We start from the raw sequence: 19,447 nt of genomic DNA on the forward strand, positions 1-19,447 counted from the left end.
GCTTGAAGATTTACAAAACTCCGAAAGGAAATAAATGAGAAGGAAATGAGACAATTATACAAATTTTCAAAAGTTCTTTTCCTTCATTTTCTATTTGTTCAATTTTAATTTTAAAATGTGTTGAAAAATTAAAAACGATGCTAAATTCTCCTTCACTTGTATCCATCTTCTAAAGTCATTTTTTTTTTTTGGACAATACTTATAAGAGAACTGTTAAGAAAAGATTCATTTGATGTTTAATAAAAATGCAGCTTACCCTCCTGAAAGCTAATTGCATTGAATTCTGGATGAAAGCGTCGGGGCTAACTTTACACTTCTTCATGGCACCCTTGCCAAAGTTGTTGTGAATCAGAATATGGAGATCAAGGTCGTCGGCGATCTTCTTAGCAACGGAATAACTCTCTTCAATGATGCCATGAAGCTGCCAAATTAAGGTAATTCAGTCAACATCGTAAGAAACTGTAACTGACATGGAGGGGGGATGGGGGAGAGGGGGGTTAAAAGGGGGGAGGGGTAACAAAACTCCTCTGTGTTACTGAAATTGTTCCAAACTGTAAACAAGTTTGAGATACAAGAATCCCAAACTGGCACAATTGTAAGCAAACAGTAAAACAGTCCTACATTCCATACTACTCAACAATAACATACTGTTAACTCCATTCCTGATAATGCAGGCATCAAAAAATTCCCCCCTCCCCCACACCCTGCCCCCCCAACCTCTCTCCGGCCCCTATTTCAGAGGAACATATTTCCATTACTGATAATTATTTATTGTCATTCAATGAAGGTATTCTCCCTTTTCCCATATTACCTCTCAAATTTACATTTTTAAATTTTATTTTTAAATTTCCTTTCAGAAATGGAAGGCTCCATCACTTAACATCTGTCAGTCCCGGTTTCATGAATTAAAGAAAAGTAAAAGATTTTGTGAAATTGAGTCTAAAGTCATGTGCCCAGCTGTTTGATGTGATGATAGGTTGTGGAAGACGCACTAGTCCCTTGCCATAACGGACAATAAAGTAACTTGCTATCTCGGTTAGTTGATAGAAGACACGCATGGTAGAGCTACTGTACTATTAGAACTGTGTTTGGGATAAGAATCACTTCTGAGATATCATACAGAACATAACATGAAACACATTTGAGGATCCAGAGAAAGGTGTGGCATAGTGAATCATTTATTTTATTTGGGGGGTGGGGGTTGGATGGGGGGTGGATGATGATGATGATGATGCAACCCTTTAAGGTGGGGTCCTAAAAATAGTGGTGTCCTAAAAATTGCTCAGCCTTACCTCTTCGGGTATGTCCCACTTTAGCCTGTTTAGCTGTGGTAAGTTCTTGGTGGAAACGCCCTTACAGTGGCCATCGTCATTGTAGCCCATGCTCTTGTCGTTGGACATGGCTTCTTCATACAGGTGCGCTACAATTGGTGCATCAGCACTGAAGATAAACAAAAACCATAGGCATGGTTACCATGGCAACTTCAGGGTCTGAATCAATTTATTATGTCTTTGGTTTATTATTTGATTCCCAATTTCACATACTTGACCATTCAAGAGAAAGGTTATTTTATTTGAAAACAATTGTGTCCACCAAAATATACCAGAAACAATGAAATAAGCAAAAACCTTCACTTCTTTGCAAACAGAAAGACCAAAAAACATTACATTATTACTGACTGACACACAATTTTCTATATTGTAATGAAGAAGACAGCTAGCTTCAACTTGAATTTAACCTTGTGTTACTACAACCAAATGAAATTCACACCCTTTTGCATGTACTACAACCTAACTGCTCGCAGTGAGGAAGGTTAAATACAATCAGGCTTGTCATGTGACCAGCATTATTGTACTCTATAGGTCTGCTTGTATTCATGTTCAGATCCTCTGAGTAACAAAATACAAATATTATTTCCTCAATCCTGTTTATTTATCTGACATCATTATCAGCTTGCCAAGAGTTCAGGAAAGTGAGTTTACTTTATTGGTAAACAAGTTAATAACTTGTATAAAGTATCTTTGCCCTCGTAAAGGAACTTGTGATACTTCACTTGACCTAACACTGTCACAATCACATCAATGCAGTTTCAATGTTTTGGGGTCTAGAGTGGGATCAACCTGTCAGGTTTTTAACCTGACAGGTTGGTAACACCTTCACTGTTTTTGTCATACTTAGTCTTGCCATTGTTGGACTTTGTAATTTTATTGTCTTATTGTTTTATGTGAGTCAATTTCCATGTGCTGTATTTTAATGTTATATCCATCTTATTCTGTACAACAAGCATTTAATTACCCGAAATGGGTTTATTAAAGTGAATCTTATCTTATCTTTTGTCGTGTCCAGGCTCTATCTTTGGTGACCTTTCTCTAAAAAGTTAACAACTCACTAGCTGTGTTCTGCATTACATCCAATACGTCCGTTTGTGAACACTACAAGATTGAAAGACTTGTCAAACCAGCGGTCGTAACATTTGCCGTGAAGCAAAGCTTTTCCGTAGTCGTCGAGATTGAAATTTTTCTGTAAAATAAGAAAAAAAGATGGAAAGGTCAAAATATTATACTGTAAAGATTCACAGATAACTGCATTGCCTGGAGGATGTTACCATGATTTATCACTACAGGGATCTGCAACAATATGTAGGCGTTAGGACATGGGTGGGGGGAAGGGGCAGGGTAGGGAAGAGAGTGTGGGGTTCCAAAAGTTCCAAAATGACTTGCTTGTGTTGTCGTGTAATCCTAAACAAAAGTTTTATTTTATTGGTTCATTATAGAGAATTTAACAAGTTGAAAAGGACTCTACTACTCTACAAAAACATTTCCTTAACTCCTCAAAATGTCAACTAATATCCAGATATCATGTTTAAGACTTAAAAAATCAAAAATAATAATATTTCAGGAAATGTAATGTCGATAGATAAAATTTTGCACCGGATGATAGAGAAATTTACAGCAGAAGAAAACGATTTAAACAATTAATATGGTGAAGCCAGAATACTATAGGGCAAAACTGCCAAATTGGAGTAAAGAACCATGTAAGTTATCTAAAGCTTTTGTCATCCTAAACAAAGCAAATAGGTTCACAAAATGTATCTTCATGAAATGTATTAGGATTTTGACCACTACCTTTCCCCAACCCCTCCCTCTGATTGAAGTGAGTTTGTTCTCAAATTTGAAAAATGTTGGAGAAAATGTATGAATATTTCTCAAGAATCTGTCATTGTTTCCCCTCACCACCCCACCCCCTCACACCCCACATAGGGAATAGTGTCTTTATTTCTCGAACCCAAGGTGAGTATCATCTCAAGGCATTATGGGAAGGGAGACGACAAAACAAAAATTGGAAGGAATGTGGAAAACATTGAGCCTCCCTCCATAGCAAATGAACTAAAGGCCGCATCTATTTATTTGACACAATTCCTCTCATTTATTCTACATCAGTGGGTACTGAAGTATTGTTTTCTTGGAAATAATGACATGCAGAGGGGCTACTAGAAAGGTTGAGGGCAAGATGAGGGGTTACAGGGGGGGGCTGGTAGGATGAGGGGTTACAGGAGGGGGCTGGCAGGAAGAGGTGTAGAAGAATCAAATCAATTGTGTAAGGTAAATGGAGCACACACACAAAAAAAAAACCCAAATTATTTTGAAATTAAAACTGCAACAAAATTCCTTCCGATTCCAAATTCTTCCAGAGCACGTCCTGTTTCTCTTCTGGTTTTCAAACTTACCTCCCTTTGATAAAATAATCTTCCTCACATTAGGAGTCAAGAAAACATTGATCTTGACTCTTGACTGCCTTTTGTGTCATACAGCAATAAGAATTTTCATGAAAAGTCCATTTGAAAAAAAATTACAAAATGAGAATAAAACAAAAATGTAAAATCTTCAACAAAAAACAAAACAAATGAGAACCAAAGGCTTTGCAAGAGAGTATGTTAAAATCAAGATGAGTCAGGAAAGAATATTGAATAGAAAAGTTGGCAGCAAGCAATATGTTTGATAATGAATAGTGCTAGTGCTGATATATATGATGTAAGTAGATGCTTGACAACAAAAACAAAGAAGCAGACATTTGCCAGATGCAAAAAAAGGTCAGCTGATTTGTTATGAATTACATAAATAAATGATAATTTTTCAATTTTCTCCATCTCCATTTTCTGACTTTACAGAAAGAAATACATGTATCTCTTCGGCATTCTTAATAATATTTTTTTTTTCAGTTTTTAATCTCAAAATATGTTTTTGTTTTGCTTGTCTTTTTATGTTCTTTGTTTACTGTTTTATTTCTTTATTATTTATATTTTTGGCCTATTAAATTTGTGCATAAAGGCAATTTTTGTGTGTTTCATATCAGAGTAGAATTAATTTCAGTCCAAAAAGAGTATAATTCTCAAAGATTGCCAATTTTTCTCCCCTCCTCATGCCTTCCCTGATACCACCTACCCTAATCCCTCCTCTCTTCCCGCCTGCTTGCTTTTCTCTCGTCGGTGTCTAGCAGAACTAAAGGATTACTCAAAATAATTTACATTGCACTCCAGACAAAGTAACCATCACTGACTCCGAACATAAGTCTAGCTGTCCTGTTTAATTTTTTGTGTGAAATAATGATCGATGCTCTTCCTAAGATATGCAGGAATACGACTGCCTTTCTGCTGAGCTCCAGCCCTGCCTTGACAAGTAGCCCTGCCTTGGCAACACTTGTATGCTTGGTCAGAGCTACCCAGCACTAGGCTTGAACAATAAAGTGCACCGACAGTGAAATCTTACTACTTCCCTTAAGTTTGCCGTCAGGCCTCGTAGAGATCTACTCAGAGGAGGCCGAGAAGCTGCCCCACAGACTCAAAATATAGAAGTGACATTACTGTCTTAAATTGATGGAAGTTTTTGCATCGACCATTTCAAACATTCTTTTCAATCCTGTATGTATTATCAGGACTGAAATTGTAAAATTTTGAAAACTCAATGACTTTGTTTGGGTGACAGGAGAGCATGTTTGGGAAAGCTCGGATGGGTTACAGAGGGCAGGTTTACAAATAATAAATCAAATAATTACCAGTTGCACATGATGTCATATATTAGCTTAGTTTAGTAGAAAAAAAGGAACAGGAGGGAGGGACACTCAAGTCCCCATCAAGGACATAGAAGTGGTGATGGTGCTGTGCACTGTGTGCTAAATTGAATTATCACACAAACACACATCACACTGTTATTTTAACAACTTCCTGAAGCAATTTAAGAAAAGAATTATTGCTTAAAGTAGTAATCAGCAGGAACATAGCAAGCTTCATGGAAATGACTGAGCAGTAAGTTTGATTAAAAGTGAAAAGCAAAAACCTGATTTCTTATGACTTCTTACTAAAATGCTCACTGCAGTTTTTTTTTTAAGTCACGATGACTTAAAGTAAATCCTGCCTTTTAGCAGAAAGATTCATACCCATCCTGGTCACATTGTAAGGGTTGCTAAGGTAATTTACCTGTAATCACTTACTAAGCTATCAAGCATTATTTTGATGTGAACAGAGATGTTTATAAATAGATTAGGCTTCAATGTGAAGATAACCTATCCACATCATGTGAAGAAAAAAGAGCTTCTTGTAGTGTAAAAAGTGGCATTTTTAAAAAAAAATTGGGGTGAAAGAGTGGGGGGGAGGCAGGGAGGGAGGGGACTCCAAAGCATCATAAGGTACTCTACCTTGCGCAATTTAATGCTGTCAAACCATTTAGGAAGCGGCTGGTCCTTCACCATCTCACAAATGGTATCCTAGAAGAGCATCACGATGTGATGATAGGGATATCAGATGATGAGTAAAAATATAAGATGAGAGAGAGAGAGAGAGAGGGCGAGAGAAAAAGTGGAAATGTTAACATCAGAATATACCAGTGACATGTACAACAGGTGCTAGACTCATTGTGCTAGACTAAGGTGCTAGACTCATGACACACACACACATACCTCTCACTGTACATTATGAGATGCATGAACCTAGGCACGTGTTCTTTGCCTTAGAACAGACGGGGGGGAGGGGGGGGTACCAAACCAATCTAAATCAAATTATCAGCATGTACAGCGACAGGGTGATTCCTTCAGTCATTTGTCCCTTTACACTTTTTAAGTAAATGTAATATAACACCGTCACTTTGACACTGATCCTAAACTGACACACGACTAACCCAGTACAACGCTTTCTCTGTTACAGCAATGGTTCCTCTGAGTTGTCTTAAACGGGAAAAGTTTTACCGTCGCTGACAAGAAACTGCAAGGCAACTTTGCCAAATGAATAATGAATGTTTACTGCTAGCAGGAACAACAAAGGATTTCAATCTAAATTCTTTCATAAAAACAGTGACTTTCTATTTAACTAATTTACACATGTTATTTATGTAACCTAACACCCCGTACTGTTAGATGTTGACTTTGCTCTAATTGTGTGGTTTCTCCAAAGAAACTGACTTTCCGGTTTTCAACTGCGTCTGATAAATGAGAAAGGTTGATGTTTCTAGTTGATATGGTGCTGTATAGTAAAGTGTCCACTATCCAAGGATTGAGAAATCACTGCCACGATGAAGATGGAGAGGTTTTCCGTCGTGCAAGTACATATTTTCACCACAATACAATTGTGCCTGAACCATATAGCATACAGCTTTCACAACATAGCAGCCCTTAGCACCCAAGCTGGTTTTTTTTTTGCTTTGGTTGACTTCTCTTTTTCCAATATTAAAGGTTTGGTCTAATTCAAAGAAACTTAATTTTACAGACATACAAAAAAAGTGACAAAAAAACTCTAATATGAATGGGCCAACCACCATTTGTTGACAATGTCTGCATGGCAGAAAGCTTTGCATCGTTAATTCAACCAGCTGAATTTGGAGAGACTCTTTTCCCCCAGAGAAGATGGAACCACAAAATGTTCTGCAGTCATGCAATTTATCTTTGATTGGGTTGTTATTAATAAGATATATATTGGGAGTAATTATGGTGCAGTATTAGGATTGGAATGTTATGTGTACGTATATATATATATTTATATACAGTGTGGGTGATTAAAGTCATTAAAAGATGGAATCCCCTTTACCCTTTTTACCACCTATTAAAGGTTGTGCTATATACATATATATACAGGTTCTCACATGAATGCCTATGATAAACACGAAACATACATCTATTACTACAGGTAGTCATTTAGAGTGATTCGTTATTAATTCTGGAATGGAATAACATAATAAATAAAAGGTGCTAGAACGACCAAAAAAGAAGACCAAAACACACACCAACTATTTTGAACCGGGAAATGATATTTGGTACAATTTTTTTGAGTCCCTATTTTTTAATGGTAAGGTGTAAAGAAGTATATGGTGTGACTACATATGTCTCTAATACCATAACCTAATTGGTTGAAATTAATAATGGTTTCTATGGCAACATGCACTGCAAACACACACAGGGAAGAGGTTATTTAGACTGATGCACAGGCAACCATTTCTTAAGGATCTACGAGGAAGAATGATTCTTACAAATATGAATGAAGAGCATTTTATATGTCAAACTACATTACACTGGTCTCGGATTACATTTCAAAATGCTACGGGAGGTGTCTTCACCCTGTACAATTAACTATGAGATGGAGGTGTGTTGGAGAAAAGAGGTGTTTCACACTCTTGAAAGGGAGGTGTCTGCACCCTGTACAATTAACTATGAGATGGAGATGTGTTGGAGAAAAGAGTTGTTTTCACACTCTTGAAAGAGGGGGGGGGGGGATTCTCATTTCTTAAAATTAGAAATAAAAGTGTCCATGCAAGACACTGCTGAACAGATCAAGATTTGTCTGGGTTTTGGAACAGCCTCTTAAACTCTTGCAAACAGCTTATTTTGCTTCGAGGTTGGAAACCTTAAAATCCTGTAAGAAATGCAGCTCATTAAGTTGATAACCAAGTTTTATTTTCAGTCATATGCCAAAAACTAGGTGAAAAATTTGGCAAATTTCTGACTCCTGCTGCTATTGTTATTTTTGTTTGCATGTGAATACTACTAATTCCAATAATGTGTATAGACCAATTAGAGCTTTTAAAATTGATAGGAAATGATGAGCATTTCCTAATTGACGTTCCTTTGATGAGGTGTGAGAGGACGGTGAATTAACCTGGGTCTATTATTTAAAACAATTTCAATTTTTCTCCCGAGACTTGATAAACTTATCTTAAGGGGGGGGGGGGGGAGGGGGACCTTGATCAACAGCAAAGAGCTCATGAAATAATGGGTAGTCTTGCATGAGATCATGAGTTATAACTTTTCAAATTCATTCTTCGGTACAGATGAATGGAGGGAGTTAGTAATACCTGAGACCAGCGGAATGCAGCAACATCCTTAACATTCAACCACAAATAAAAACACAACTGAAGACAATCTTCTACAGATCGACTGTAAAGGGAAGGCTTAAACAATGACTGTATGTTGCAAATAACGACCATCGACAAAATGAAAAAGACTAGGTCACACAACAAATACTTACTACTCTGTTTGTGAAAATGTTTTTCTTCCTTTGACTATGAATGACTATCAAAAAGTTAACAGTTCAAAGCCAAAATACGAACATAAAATTTGCAAAATAAATCAATAGCATTTTTTGATGGCAATATTGGTCAGGGTAATGAGCAGAAAATATTTTGTGAAATTTTATGTAATGTTTTCACGTCCGCAATGATAAAAAATGTAAATGATACAAAATTCTACTTTATATCTCAAAGAAGTACATTTTGATGCTTTCCTTTTTTATCTAAAACTACAAATTTTTGGAATGAATTTGAGCCGTTTTGATAACTAATACGCAATTCGTCTTTGGATCAATTATTCTGCAATGATGTTTAGATATACATAATTAGCAAACAACATCTTACCTCGTTGTAATCATACTCCTCCGTGTCAAGAACGAGAACGAATGCAGCGCCCTCTATGACATCCAGAGAGGTCTTATTACAACCGCTTGAGAAGAACCTCTTACGAGCAGATGCCCAAGGTGTCCTGTAAAGGAATTCACAACAAATGCACTTTTCTTCAGATATCAGGGTCACTTTTTTTTAGGATTCTTAGTCACAGGTTCCGTAGAACCTCGTCCTTCCTTTTCTTTTTACCTAGATCTAGCAAGCCAGCCATGCAGGACACCAAAAAACAAAGGGGACAACAACAAAACGAAACATTTTTGAAGCTTTAATCAAATTGTTCCAGGAAGATCAATGCTCATGTCATGGTAACAGACTTAGGTGAATTTGATAGCAAAACTTATTAAGCTTTACATTGTAAATGAATATTCATGTAGATGAATTTACATGTCAATGAATATTCATGTCGATGAATATTCATGTATAATCATACACTTAGTAAAGGTTGTTGTTTGTGATGGATATATTCGTAAAAGGATACACTCTCTCGTTCCTAAAAATGCGTTTTCCTTCAGACATAACAAATAACGTTCAAACCTAGCAGTAGTTATGAGATGTGCCATCAAAGACTTTATTCATATCAATGATAATTCACAATTCAGGAGTGATAGACACAGACGTTTATTTTATTACTTTTATCTGTAAGTGAAGTAAACCATGAGTTTCCTTCAGCTGATTCAAATGAATGACAGGATGGTGGTGCCTTTCTTCAATAAACCGTTGTTAATACCAATGGACACCATTCTCACTTGTGTTGTAAACGTGGCATTCTCTATAATAAGCTGACGATTTACCTAATCACCCGACGATCGAATAATAAGTGTTACATTTCAAATGCAAATGTATGAACATTTGGCTAGGCCTAGATAAGAACATGCTATGAAATGCTGAACTGTAAAGCAACCAAATTTTACATATAATGTCATTGGCATATATTCTACACATCACTTGAAGCTATTTCTGAATTTCTCTTTTGTTTTGAGTGAGTAAACCAGACCTACCTCTCTCCTGCAGTCAGAGCAGGCAAATGGAGCTCAGCCTCTGTGGGTTCATAAGTGTCTTCAAGAATGCTTGTAAAAATCCTGAAGATTAAAGAAAGAAAGAATAATATGGATTGCTCCGACAACTTTGAAAATATGTATCAAAAGACGAATATTACCTAAATAAGTCACATTTGGTAGTTATTTGCATATAGTTCAAAAGATAGACTTTTTTGTTCAGTTTAACAACAAGTTTGATCAAATCAAAAAATGTATAGGGAAATAATCGCTATGACGATGTTGTCAAGACTACCCAACAGAGTCCCACGCCTGATAATACATTAATGTTATTATTATAGTATTATTATTTACATTGCTGTTTGTGCACATAAAATTTGTTGCAAAAATGGAACCACCGTAAACACACAGAGGTGTCATCACATTAATATGAAATCCATCTTATTGACAGAACACAGACATTAGAAGCAACTTCAAGATGAAATGTGACACAGAAGCTACTCACTTTTCTAGATCACAGGGCTCCAAGGTGGATCCGTTTAGCTGGAGGGGTACCTTGTAAAAGCGACCTCGGTTTAGAACGGCTATATGACGACTGTCGTTCAAGTGGACATTTCTTCAAAACGAAAAAGATGTGAAACATTACATTGCGACAGGCAATCAAGGCAAAATGCATAACAATGAAAATGAAACACTTCTTTCTGTCAAAAAATCAACAAAACCAACACTTACATAAGGAATAACGACTCATCACAAACAAAAGGCATAAAGAGTGGCCGGGAAAATGCATCAATCGATAACAGCAAGTCTTGATAACAGTTTTGTAAGAAGTCAGTTCATTTTTAATGTTGAGTGATGGCGAGTTATTTTCCCGAGTTAGAGTTGTGTCATTGCCAGTTATTTTCCTGAGTTAGAGTCCAGTCATTTTCCTGAGTTAGAGTCATTGCTAGTTTTTTTCCTGACTTAGAGTCCAATCATTTTCCCGAGTTAGAGTCGAGTCATTGCAAGTTATTTTTCTGACTTAGAAGTCCTGTTCAATGTCTCAGAGGTGCAAATTAGCGGAAAAGTCCAAGAAAACGCATCAAAGAGGAAAGCTGCAGTAGGTTTAAGAACACACGCTCGGGCTAGAATGAATTAATATCAAACAATAGTTACTATCTCTGCAGACCTGACGAGTTCTATTGTGTGAAATGCAGAGCACAAAGATTGTCTTAGTTTTGCATCCTGGCTGCAGAATGCTGCAGCCCTAACAGACAATGCTTTACGATGTCTCAGGTGGGATCCTTACCTATCTGTCTCAATGCCGGGTAATCTGGTAGTGTTAAAGACCCTCTCATACTGCCAGGAGCATAGAGGTACAGTACCAGCTCCCATAATGGGTTTAACATCCTCCCTGTCCAGAAGCTTACGGAACTGAAGTAATGCTACAACGCAGTTAGCAGCCCGGGCTGCTTGAATATATGATAGTTGGCAAGTGATTGTATCCTGACGTAGAAAGCAGAGAGAAAAGTGATGAAACAAGATTTATTGAAAAGCCCATGCCTAATTTATATCATTTTTAGTGATAAGTTGATGGTGTAAAGTAACAGATTTATGTTCACAGGTAGGATACCAACGCTTTCTGATCAGGAACAGTACCATTGAAAATAAGTAAATTCAATGAAAAAATGCAGCTTTGAAGTTTAAGGCTAACCCTGTTTCCATTTTTAAATGACCCCTGACCTTCCTCTCTCTACCAGTTTCATACAAAATAGTCCTTCACGAAATGAGTGGGGTCTGTAAGGAACATACCATTCCGTAGTAGTTACTGTTGACCATGATTGGAGAGCGCCCTCTGAGGTACACATACTCCTCCCACCAATCGCTGACGTAGTTTGTCGACCAGAGCCATTTGAGGTAAAGGTATCTTTGAAATCTTGGTCCTACGGTGTCTTCAAATTCTTTGGCAAGTTTTGAAATACGGTCATACTCATCGTCCTCCAGGAGGCCTCTCACTGACTTTAAATACTGCACACCAAAGAAAAGGACGACAAAGAAAGAAGTTTTACAAAAGATAAACAAACAAAATTATTTCATTTTGTAAATAGATGCTGATGCAAGATTATGTTGTTATTCGTTCTCATGCTGTTGTACTCATACTCATGCTGTTGAACTCGTAATCATGCTGTTGCACTCGTATTCATGCTGTTGCACTCATAACTATGTTGTTGAACTCGTTCTCATGCTGTTGTCCTCGTACTCCTGCTGTTGTACTTGAAATCATGCTGTTGTACTTGAACTCATGCTGTTGTACTCGTACTCATGCTGTTGTACTCTAACTCCTGCGTTGTCATTGTACTAATGCTGTTGTACTCATACACGTGCTGTTGTACTCGTACTCATGCTGTTGTACTCATACTCAGGCTGTTGTATTCATGCTATTGTACTCAATACTCATGTTGTTTTACTCATCTCATTCTGTTGTACTCGTACTCATGCTGTTGTACTCATTCATGCTTTTGTACTCAGTCAATTTCTTGTAGATACTGCAGTCTAAAAAAATTTCAGCCATCTCTCTCTTTTGACGATTTAAATGAAACTTCAAAATTAGTAGTATTCTGGTGAAAGTCTAAAAGATTTTTTAGTTTAACTTTGTCCAGACTTACACATACTACAAATTGTATGCTTAAAAAGTACCTACTGGTTTTGTAAAACATATTGCAGTACTCGGGTCAAAGGTCAAGATCTTACCCTTGCTGTGGTATCTTTCAGTGCTGGTACGGGCATATTAGGTAAAGATCCTTGGTAGCTGTATAAGCCTGGTTTCTTGGCACAGAAAGTCTTCATTACAGCCTGAAATAGTTTTGAGGACAGAATGTTATAAAGATGAAATACATGAAAATACATGAAAATACATGAACACTATTAACATGAAAATACAACGACACGCCTGTAGGCTGGGGAAGGAAAATGGCGGGAAAACGTAGGCAGTTCGCGGAACTGCTATCCCCGCAAATAAAACCTAAGGGCGGAAACGCACTAGGAAAAACAGTCCCCAAAACCCTCCCTTTCAACAAAAAGGATACTTATCGGGCTGGAAAAGACTGCTACTGTAATACTCCTAAGAATCCAAGGAAAGAAAACTTCCAACGATCGCAAAAAAAACCAAGACGAAATCCAAGGGAAATTTTTCCACAAGAAATCTGTGTAATGACACTTTTATTGGTAGAATGAGAAGGAAGGGCAGAGACCGGGGGGGGGGGTCCGGTCATAGAGGGCGCACAGTGTTACTATTTTACCAGGACTTAATAGGCACGGTAGAACGAGGTGCTTAGTTTGTGAGGAGACAGGTAAGCGAGGAGCAATGTAAATTAAAGAGTATACATATGTTGAGAACTAAGCATTCCTTTTAGGGGTCACTTTGGTAAGTGATGCTGTAACCCATACGGAAGCAGTATGTTAGCTTAGGTACCTTGTCAAAAATAGGATGCTGAGGGGGATGCAGCTTCCTGCAGCCAGGCTGACCTAGTACATAATATTATGTGCTGTGCAGTTTCACACAATAGACACTGCTGGTGTTAGGAGATAATCCCTATCATTTTGTATTGATTCAGCCTAGCTGAGGAGCTTGCAGCTGCTGCAGCTTTTCTTTTTGACAAGTTGCCTTTAACTAGTTAAGTTTGAGTATTAAAATGTGAAGATAATGTTGAAAATTAAGTTGAACATAATAACAGCTTGTAAATGTTTGACTGAAGAAGAAAAAAAACACTAGCAAGCTGTCTTAATTTGAACTGTTTGGCCTATTCCTTTGTTGAACAAACTTTGGTACCATTGATAAATTTGGGAAACAAACACAAAAAGTTGTTTAATGGAAATTTTACCAACAAGTAATCTGTCCTGAAGCATTTTATGTCCTCCTTAAGCCAAATCTATCAACATCTTAAAAAAAAAAAAAAAAAAAAAATTTGGCTCCTTCCTACGACAGTAAACTTGGAATCGTATCACCCATAATGCAACCAGGCAAGTAGATTCCAAAAGATGGAAAAGGGGGGACTAGGCACTTCTAGGCACCAATGGTAACAGGTCGTTAAGGGCGTGCAATGCTAAAAATGTTTCCAATTCACTGTAAGGCATGGCAGAGCTGGAATGGTTGTGCAGAGACAGGTAATGTGAAGAAGCAAAGTCAATTCATACCATCCATATTGTAGTGCTCCAGGATGTTCTCCCTCTTGGTTCATACATGTAACCTTTGTAGTATAGGAGAGCCTTCAAGGAGTACCTCAAGAAGATGATGATTCCCAACCAGAGAAACGAGGCAAATAGAAAACTAGAGATGAAGGTGCCGGTAAGTTTATTAAACGACCTGAGGGAGAAAGAGCACAACAAAAATTCAGAGAAAGAGCTGATTGACGACAGCTTAATGTAACTTCACGTCTCTCTTAAAGGTCATACTGTATTTAAGTATTTTGTGTTCCCAAATTTGATGAAAACTAAATTGGCCTATAAGATTTTTACAAAATTAGAATTTGTGAGTTTTCCAAAGTTTTCCAAAGAATCATTTCCTACAGATACCTGACCATTGAAACTATTTCCTTAGTTATGGAACTACTGTAACTGTGTCATTGAGATCATATTCTTGGAGGCAGGAGGGATAAAACTTCTTGAAATTTCTTTCGCATCGAGCTGCATACGCAGAGCCGAGACATTTTTTTTAAACTGTGTTAATTTATTCAATTTTTACAGCCAAGTGTAATTAAAAGACCTACTCTACAATATGTTGTTACACTACACTACTGTACATAGGTGTAGCTATAGCAACATACTATGAAAAATGGCCAGGTTGCTACAAAAATTCAAAGAGAAAATAGCAGTTTCTTTTGGTACAAGAATGGAGGAACCTATTTAGAGTTTATCTGTTCATTTCGGAAACACAGTATGTACAGGGGGGACCACTCACGTACTTTCAACATTATTAAATGTACAATGGCATACAGGTCTATTCCATTTCTAAGGGACTAAAATGTGATACCTCACTCCATGTAACACCATCCTCATCACACCATGTAACACCATCATCATCCCACCATGTACACCATCATCATCACACCATGTGTAACACCATCATCATCACACCATGTACACCATCATCATCCCACCATGTAACTGGTCATCATCATCACACCATGTGTAACACCATCATCACATCATGTAACACCATCATCACACCATGTAACACCATCATCACATCATGTAACACCATTATCATCGCACCATGCAACACCATCATCATCACATCATGTAACACCATCATCATCACACCAAGTGTAACACCATCATCACACCATGTACACCATCATCATCACACCATACAGTACAACACCATCATCATCACACCAAGTGTAACACCATCACCATCACACCATGTGTAACACCATCATCATCACACCATGTACACCATCATCATCCCACCATGTAACTGGTCATCATCATCACACCATGTGTAACACCATCATCACACCATGTAACACCATCATCACACCATGTAACACCATCATCATCACACCATGTAACACCATTATCATCGCACCATGCAACACCATCATCATCACACCATGTAACACCATCATCATCACACCATGTAACACCATCATCACACCATGTAACACCATCATCATCACACCATGTGCAACACCATCATCACACCATGTAACACCATCATCACATCATGTAACACCATTATCATCGCACCATGCAACACCATCATCATCACATCATGTAACACCATCATCATCACACCAAGTGTAACACCATCATCATCACACCAAGTGTAACACCATCACCATCACACCATGTGTAACACCATCATCATCACACCATGTACACCATCATCATCCCACCATGTAACTGGTCATCATCATCACACCATGTGTAACACCATCATCACACCATGTAACACCATCATCACACCATGTAACACCATCATCATCACACCATGTAACACCATCATCATCGCACCATGCAACACCATCATCATCACACCATGTAACACCATCATCATCACACCATGTAACACCATCATCACACCATGTAACACCATCATCATCACACCATGTGCAACACCATCATCTTCACACCATGTGTAACACCATCATCATCGCACCATGCAACACCATCATCATTACACCATGTAACACCATCATCATCACACCATGTGTAACATCATCATCATCGCACCATGTAATACCATCATCATCACACCATGTAACAGCATCATCATCACACCATGTGTAACAGCATCATTATCACACAATTAGAGACTCAATGGGTTTCATGCCCAGACTCTCTCTTGGATGCCTCTTGTTAAAAAAGTACAGTATATAATAATATTCAGAATATTATGGCAACATTTGTCATGCATAATTTACAGCATGCAAGAGTTACAGTTAATTGATTGCCACATTGGTTGCTAGTATATATATGCCAACAAATTCTGCACAAATTCTATACAAATTCTTGGGCTTTCTGTCAACAGTGCTGGTTGAAACCTGTATTGATCAACACAAATCCTTGGCATTCAATTTGAGCAGTGAGGCTTATATTTCTTCCAATAGGTTATATTTTGAAAGATACGTCATCATTGCCAAAGAATATCTTGTGGAATTTTTGAGCTTACCAATGAATATCACCTTCATAAGGACAAAAACAAATTCGGTGGTGCAATACCATTTCTGAAGATCACTTTGTCAAAGTTGGATTTTGTAATAAGAAGGACAAAGTTTAAAAAAAAAAATGTAAATACAGCATGTATTGCTATATGGTTAAATTGTTATGACATTCTCTGTGTATTCAACTAATACACAAGAAAAGCAATTGTGCAGTTGTGAATATACAATACTGTATATATTTTTACATTTTTTTAAAATATAATCACAATGCAAAATTAAAGAAGAACGATAGTGACAGAAAAAAAATCTCTCATTTTCATATATAATGTAGTTTGTAAGTTACCAAGCAACATATTTTTTTAATTTTCCAAATAGCACACCAGAAAGTTATAAAAAAGGGTATTAAAACATCGTTTTTTCGCCTCCGTAATTTGGGAATTTGCAAACACTGCAACGACCTTGAACAGCCCTCAGGTCAGTGAATGACGTCACTGTGATGATCTTTTTCTGTTGTGAACTGTTCAGTACGGAGCTGTGCGTGCATTTCGTGTCAGCATAACTGTTATTTTCCGGCGTAATGTTCAAGACATAAATAGATAATGAATATCATAGTGTTTCTTGATTTCTTCACCACGTGTTTAGAAGGTTTTTTTTACGAAATTTGCGGCGATTTCGCAACGATTTCCCAATATCTGAAGAGGTAACTCGCAAGCTGACCCAAAGTAACGTAAATCTCAAGATCACGTTTTTGGCGGGTTTTATACAGAGTGATGTATGAATGTGCTCTCTTACCAGTCAAACTGGCACAATAACAATAGTGATGATAGTCTCAAACGTAGATTAGTATAACATCCGAAAGAAAATCCAAAGTTCTAAACAAAGTAGATTCGCTTGTATGCACTAGGCCTACTGTAAAACATAAACGTTCCTTGTTCCGTGCGTCATGAAATCCAACAGAAAGGTTTCATTGAGCTTGAAATACAACTGCATTTGAACTCAATCGAGTTGTTAGTCTAGCTCGAACAATTTTCTCACTACATGCAATGCCTATTGCGTTTATTCACATGCATGCCTCGTGGTTTGGGCTTCAGGAGGAATCGTATTCTAGCCCAACTTCACGTAGGTCCGCAAACGGTACTTTCACACTGTGCAAACATAAGTGACAGTGTGCTCTACCGTAAGTAATACTTACACGATGTTTTGTTTCGCTCGAGCATACACACATTTCCTATTCGTATTACATTTAAAGTGGTTTGGAGGGTATGAACACATCTCTGCCCCAAAAAAACTCTGCCTAAGCGACGTCCATGCCCCAATTGAAATTTGCACGTTGATTCTCTCCTCACATACCGTAGTCATTAGGTTGTTCACGTCTGACATGTCTTCCAGTTCTAACACTTACTGTTGCATTTATCGGGATATATATAAATAATGCGGCATAAAAGCATCAATCTTTCAAACTTTTATTACTTTAGTGACCTTGCCACACGCAAATTTCAATTGGGCCCGAGAAGCATCTTCTGTGAAGTGGGCAGAACAAACTTTCACATTCTTGCCATGAGAAACTCCTGGTGCGATGAAGTCTTTCCTGGTTCTCCTCACAAATCGTATCCAGAGTTTCCGATATCTCTCACTACTTTTTCCGCTTGGAAAATTGAGAAAACTTATTGTAGAGTCCACATTCATTCTGTTGCATCCCCTTACAACGCAATTTCTTGGATTTTGCTAGTGGTTTACGTTGTTTGTCGAGTCTAATATAGAGTAGGTTGCAACTAAACTTACACACTAAGTGCACACTGCTGAAGTACACTACGCCGAGCTCACGTTGTTATCATCATAATGACGTCACATGTCACTGTAGATCACGTGATCATCATATCGCTTTTCGCGAAAAGCCCAATTTTTGTTTAAAAATCAACGAGTTTAGGAATTTTTTTTAAGCCTTTCCCAACATCGGATTGACTTGAATTTTCACATGTGTAAAATGGAAACCAACTACAATACTCTTGAATAGAATCGTATTTTTTCTTCGATGGTGAAAAATCACTATCGTTCATCTTTAATATAAAATAAGGTCATTTGAAAGAATTTTTCAGTGCTAGAGGATGGAGATCTCACCTTCACAGTAACTTAACAGTCAGGTTATGCTGTAATATTATATGAGGTCACTTTGAAACACTCAACACTTATCTTTTGAAAAAAACAAGTCACACTGTTTGTTTACATTCTAAAGCAAATCTATAAATGCAGATTACTTTATTTGCAAACAACTTATTGCTTTCTTTCTTTACATCTGTACTCATTGAGTGACTCCCTAGCAACCATAACGCTCAACAACAGTATGTACTTGAAGTTTCTAAAGCTAGGGCTGCCATCAATTTGTCCCCCAAACTCTACCGTCCCATTCTTTTTTCTTTCTTTTTTTAAAGTAAAAAAGAAGATGATGTTCTGACCTGTAGGAAAACATGCTACTGTACTTGTTCCAATTATTACCATGGAAACGAGTACTTTCCTGTTTGGTTAACCTATTTAGATGTTCATAGTAATTTACAACAATGTGTTTTTAAACAATTACCCAGTTTTCTACAACAGCAGATTTCCTTATACAAAGTTCTGAAGTCACAAAGGTCTAGATACCTTAACATGATACAGTGCGGTTGAAAGTAGGCATAACAGGCAGTATTGTGTCAGGGACATATTTATAAGTATTTACATACTGTATCAAAATGTCATGCAAAATGTGCAAGTTTCTATATGAACAAGTGCCAAGATGTAGTTAATAGCAGTTTTTGTGCATGTACAGGAATCATATAGTATTTTATAGTCCTGAGACAAAAGTTCATAGCCTTCAATAGCTGCTACACAAAGATTG

The 19,447-nt window shown here is 37.4% G+C and overlaps 1 protein-coding gene across 2 annotated transcripts in view; it reads right to left on the reverse strand.

Moving 5' to 3' along the window:
• LOC139976956 (carnitine O-palmitoyltransferase 1, liver isoform-like) overlaps nucleotides 1–19,447 on the reverse strand; it is a 40,431-nt gene that overhangs the window by 8,312 nt on the left and 12,672 nt on the right. Inside the window, exons 4-14 of one of the 2 annotated variants that reach the window (XM_071985912.1) lie at nucleotides 14,105–14,273; nucleotides 12,662–12,763; nucleotides 11,723–11,938; nucleotides 11,220–11,416; nucleotides 10,437–10,547; nucleotides 9,935–10,015; nucleotides 8,892–9,015; nucleotides 5,692–5,760; nucleotides 2,390–2,520; nucleotides 1,293–1,440; nucleotides 257–421 (exon numbers count right to left, since the gene is read on the reverse strand). In XM_071985912.1, the coding sequence (XP_071842013.1) occupies nucleotides 257–421; nucleotides 1,293–1,440; nucleotides 2,390–2,520; nucleotides 5,692–5,760; nucleotides 8,892–9,015; nucleotides 9,935–10,015; nucleotides 10,437–10,547; nucleotides 11,220–11,416; nucleotides 11,723–11,938; nucleotides 12,662–12,763; nucleotides 14,105–14,273 (1,513 nt within the window). The remainder of the gene's footprint in view (nucleotides 1–256; nucleotides 422–1,292; nucleotides 1,441–2,389; nucleotides 2,521–5,691; nucleotides 5,761–8,891; nucleotides 9,016–9,934; nucleotides 10,016–10,436; nucleotides 10,548–11,219; nucleotides 11,417–11,722; nucleotides 11,939–12,661; nucleotides 12,764–14,104; nucleotides 14,274–19,447) is intronic. The other variant, XM_071985983.1, reaches the window with a different exon arrangement.

The sequence above is a fragment of the Apostichopus japonicus genome, chromosome 1, assembly GCF_037975245.1.
Source record: "Apostichopus japonicus isolate 1M-3 chromosome 1, ASM3797524v1, whole genome shotgun sequence".
Lineage (NCBI taxonomy): Eukaryota > Metazoa > Echinodermata > Holothuroidea > Aspidochirotida > Stichopodidae > Apostichopus > Apostichopus japonicus.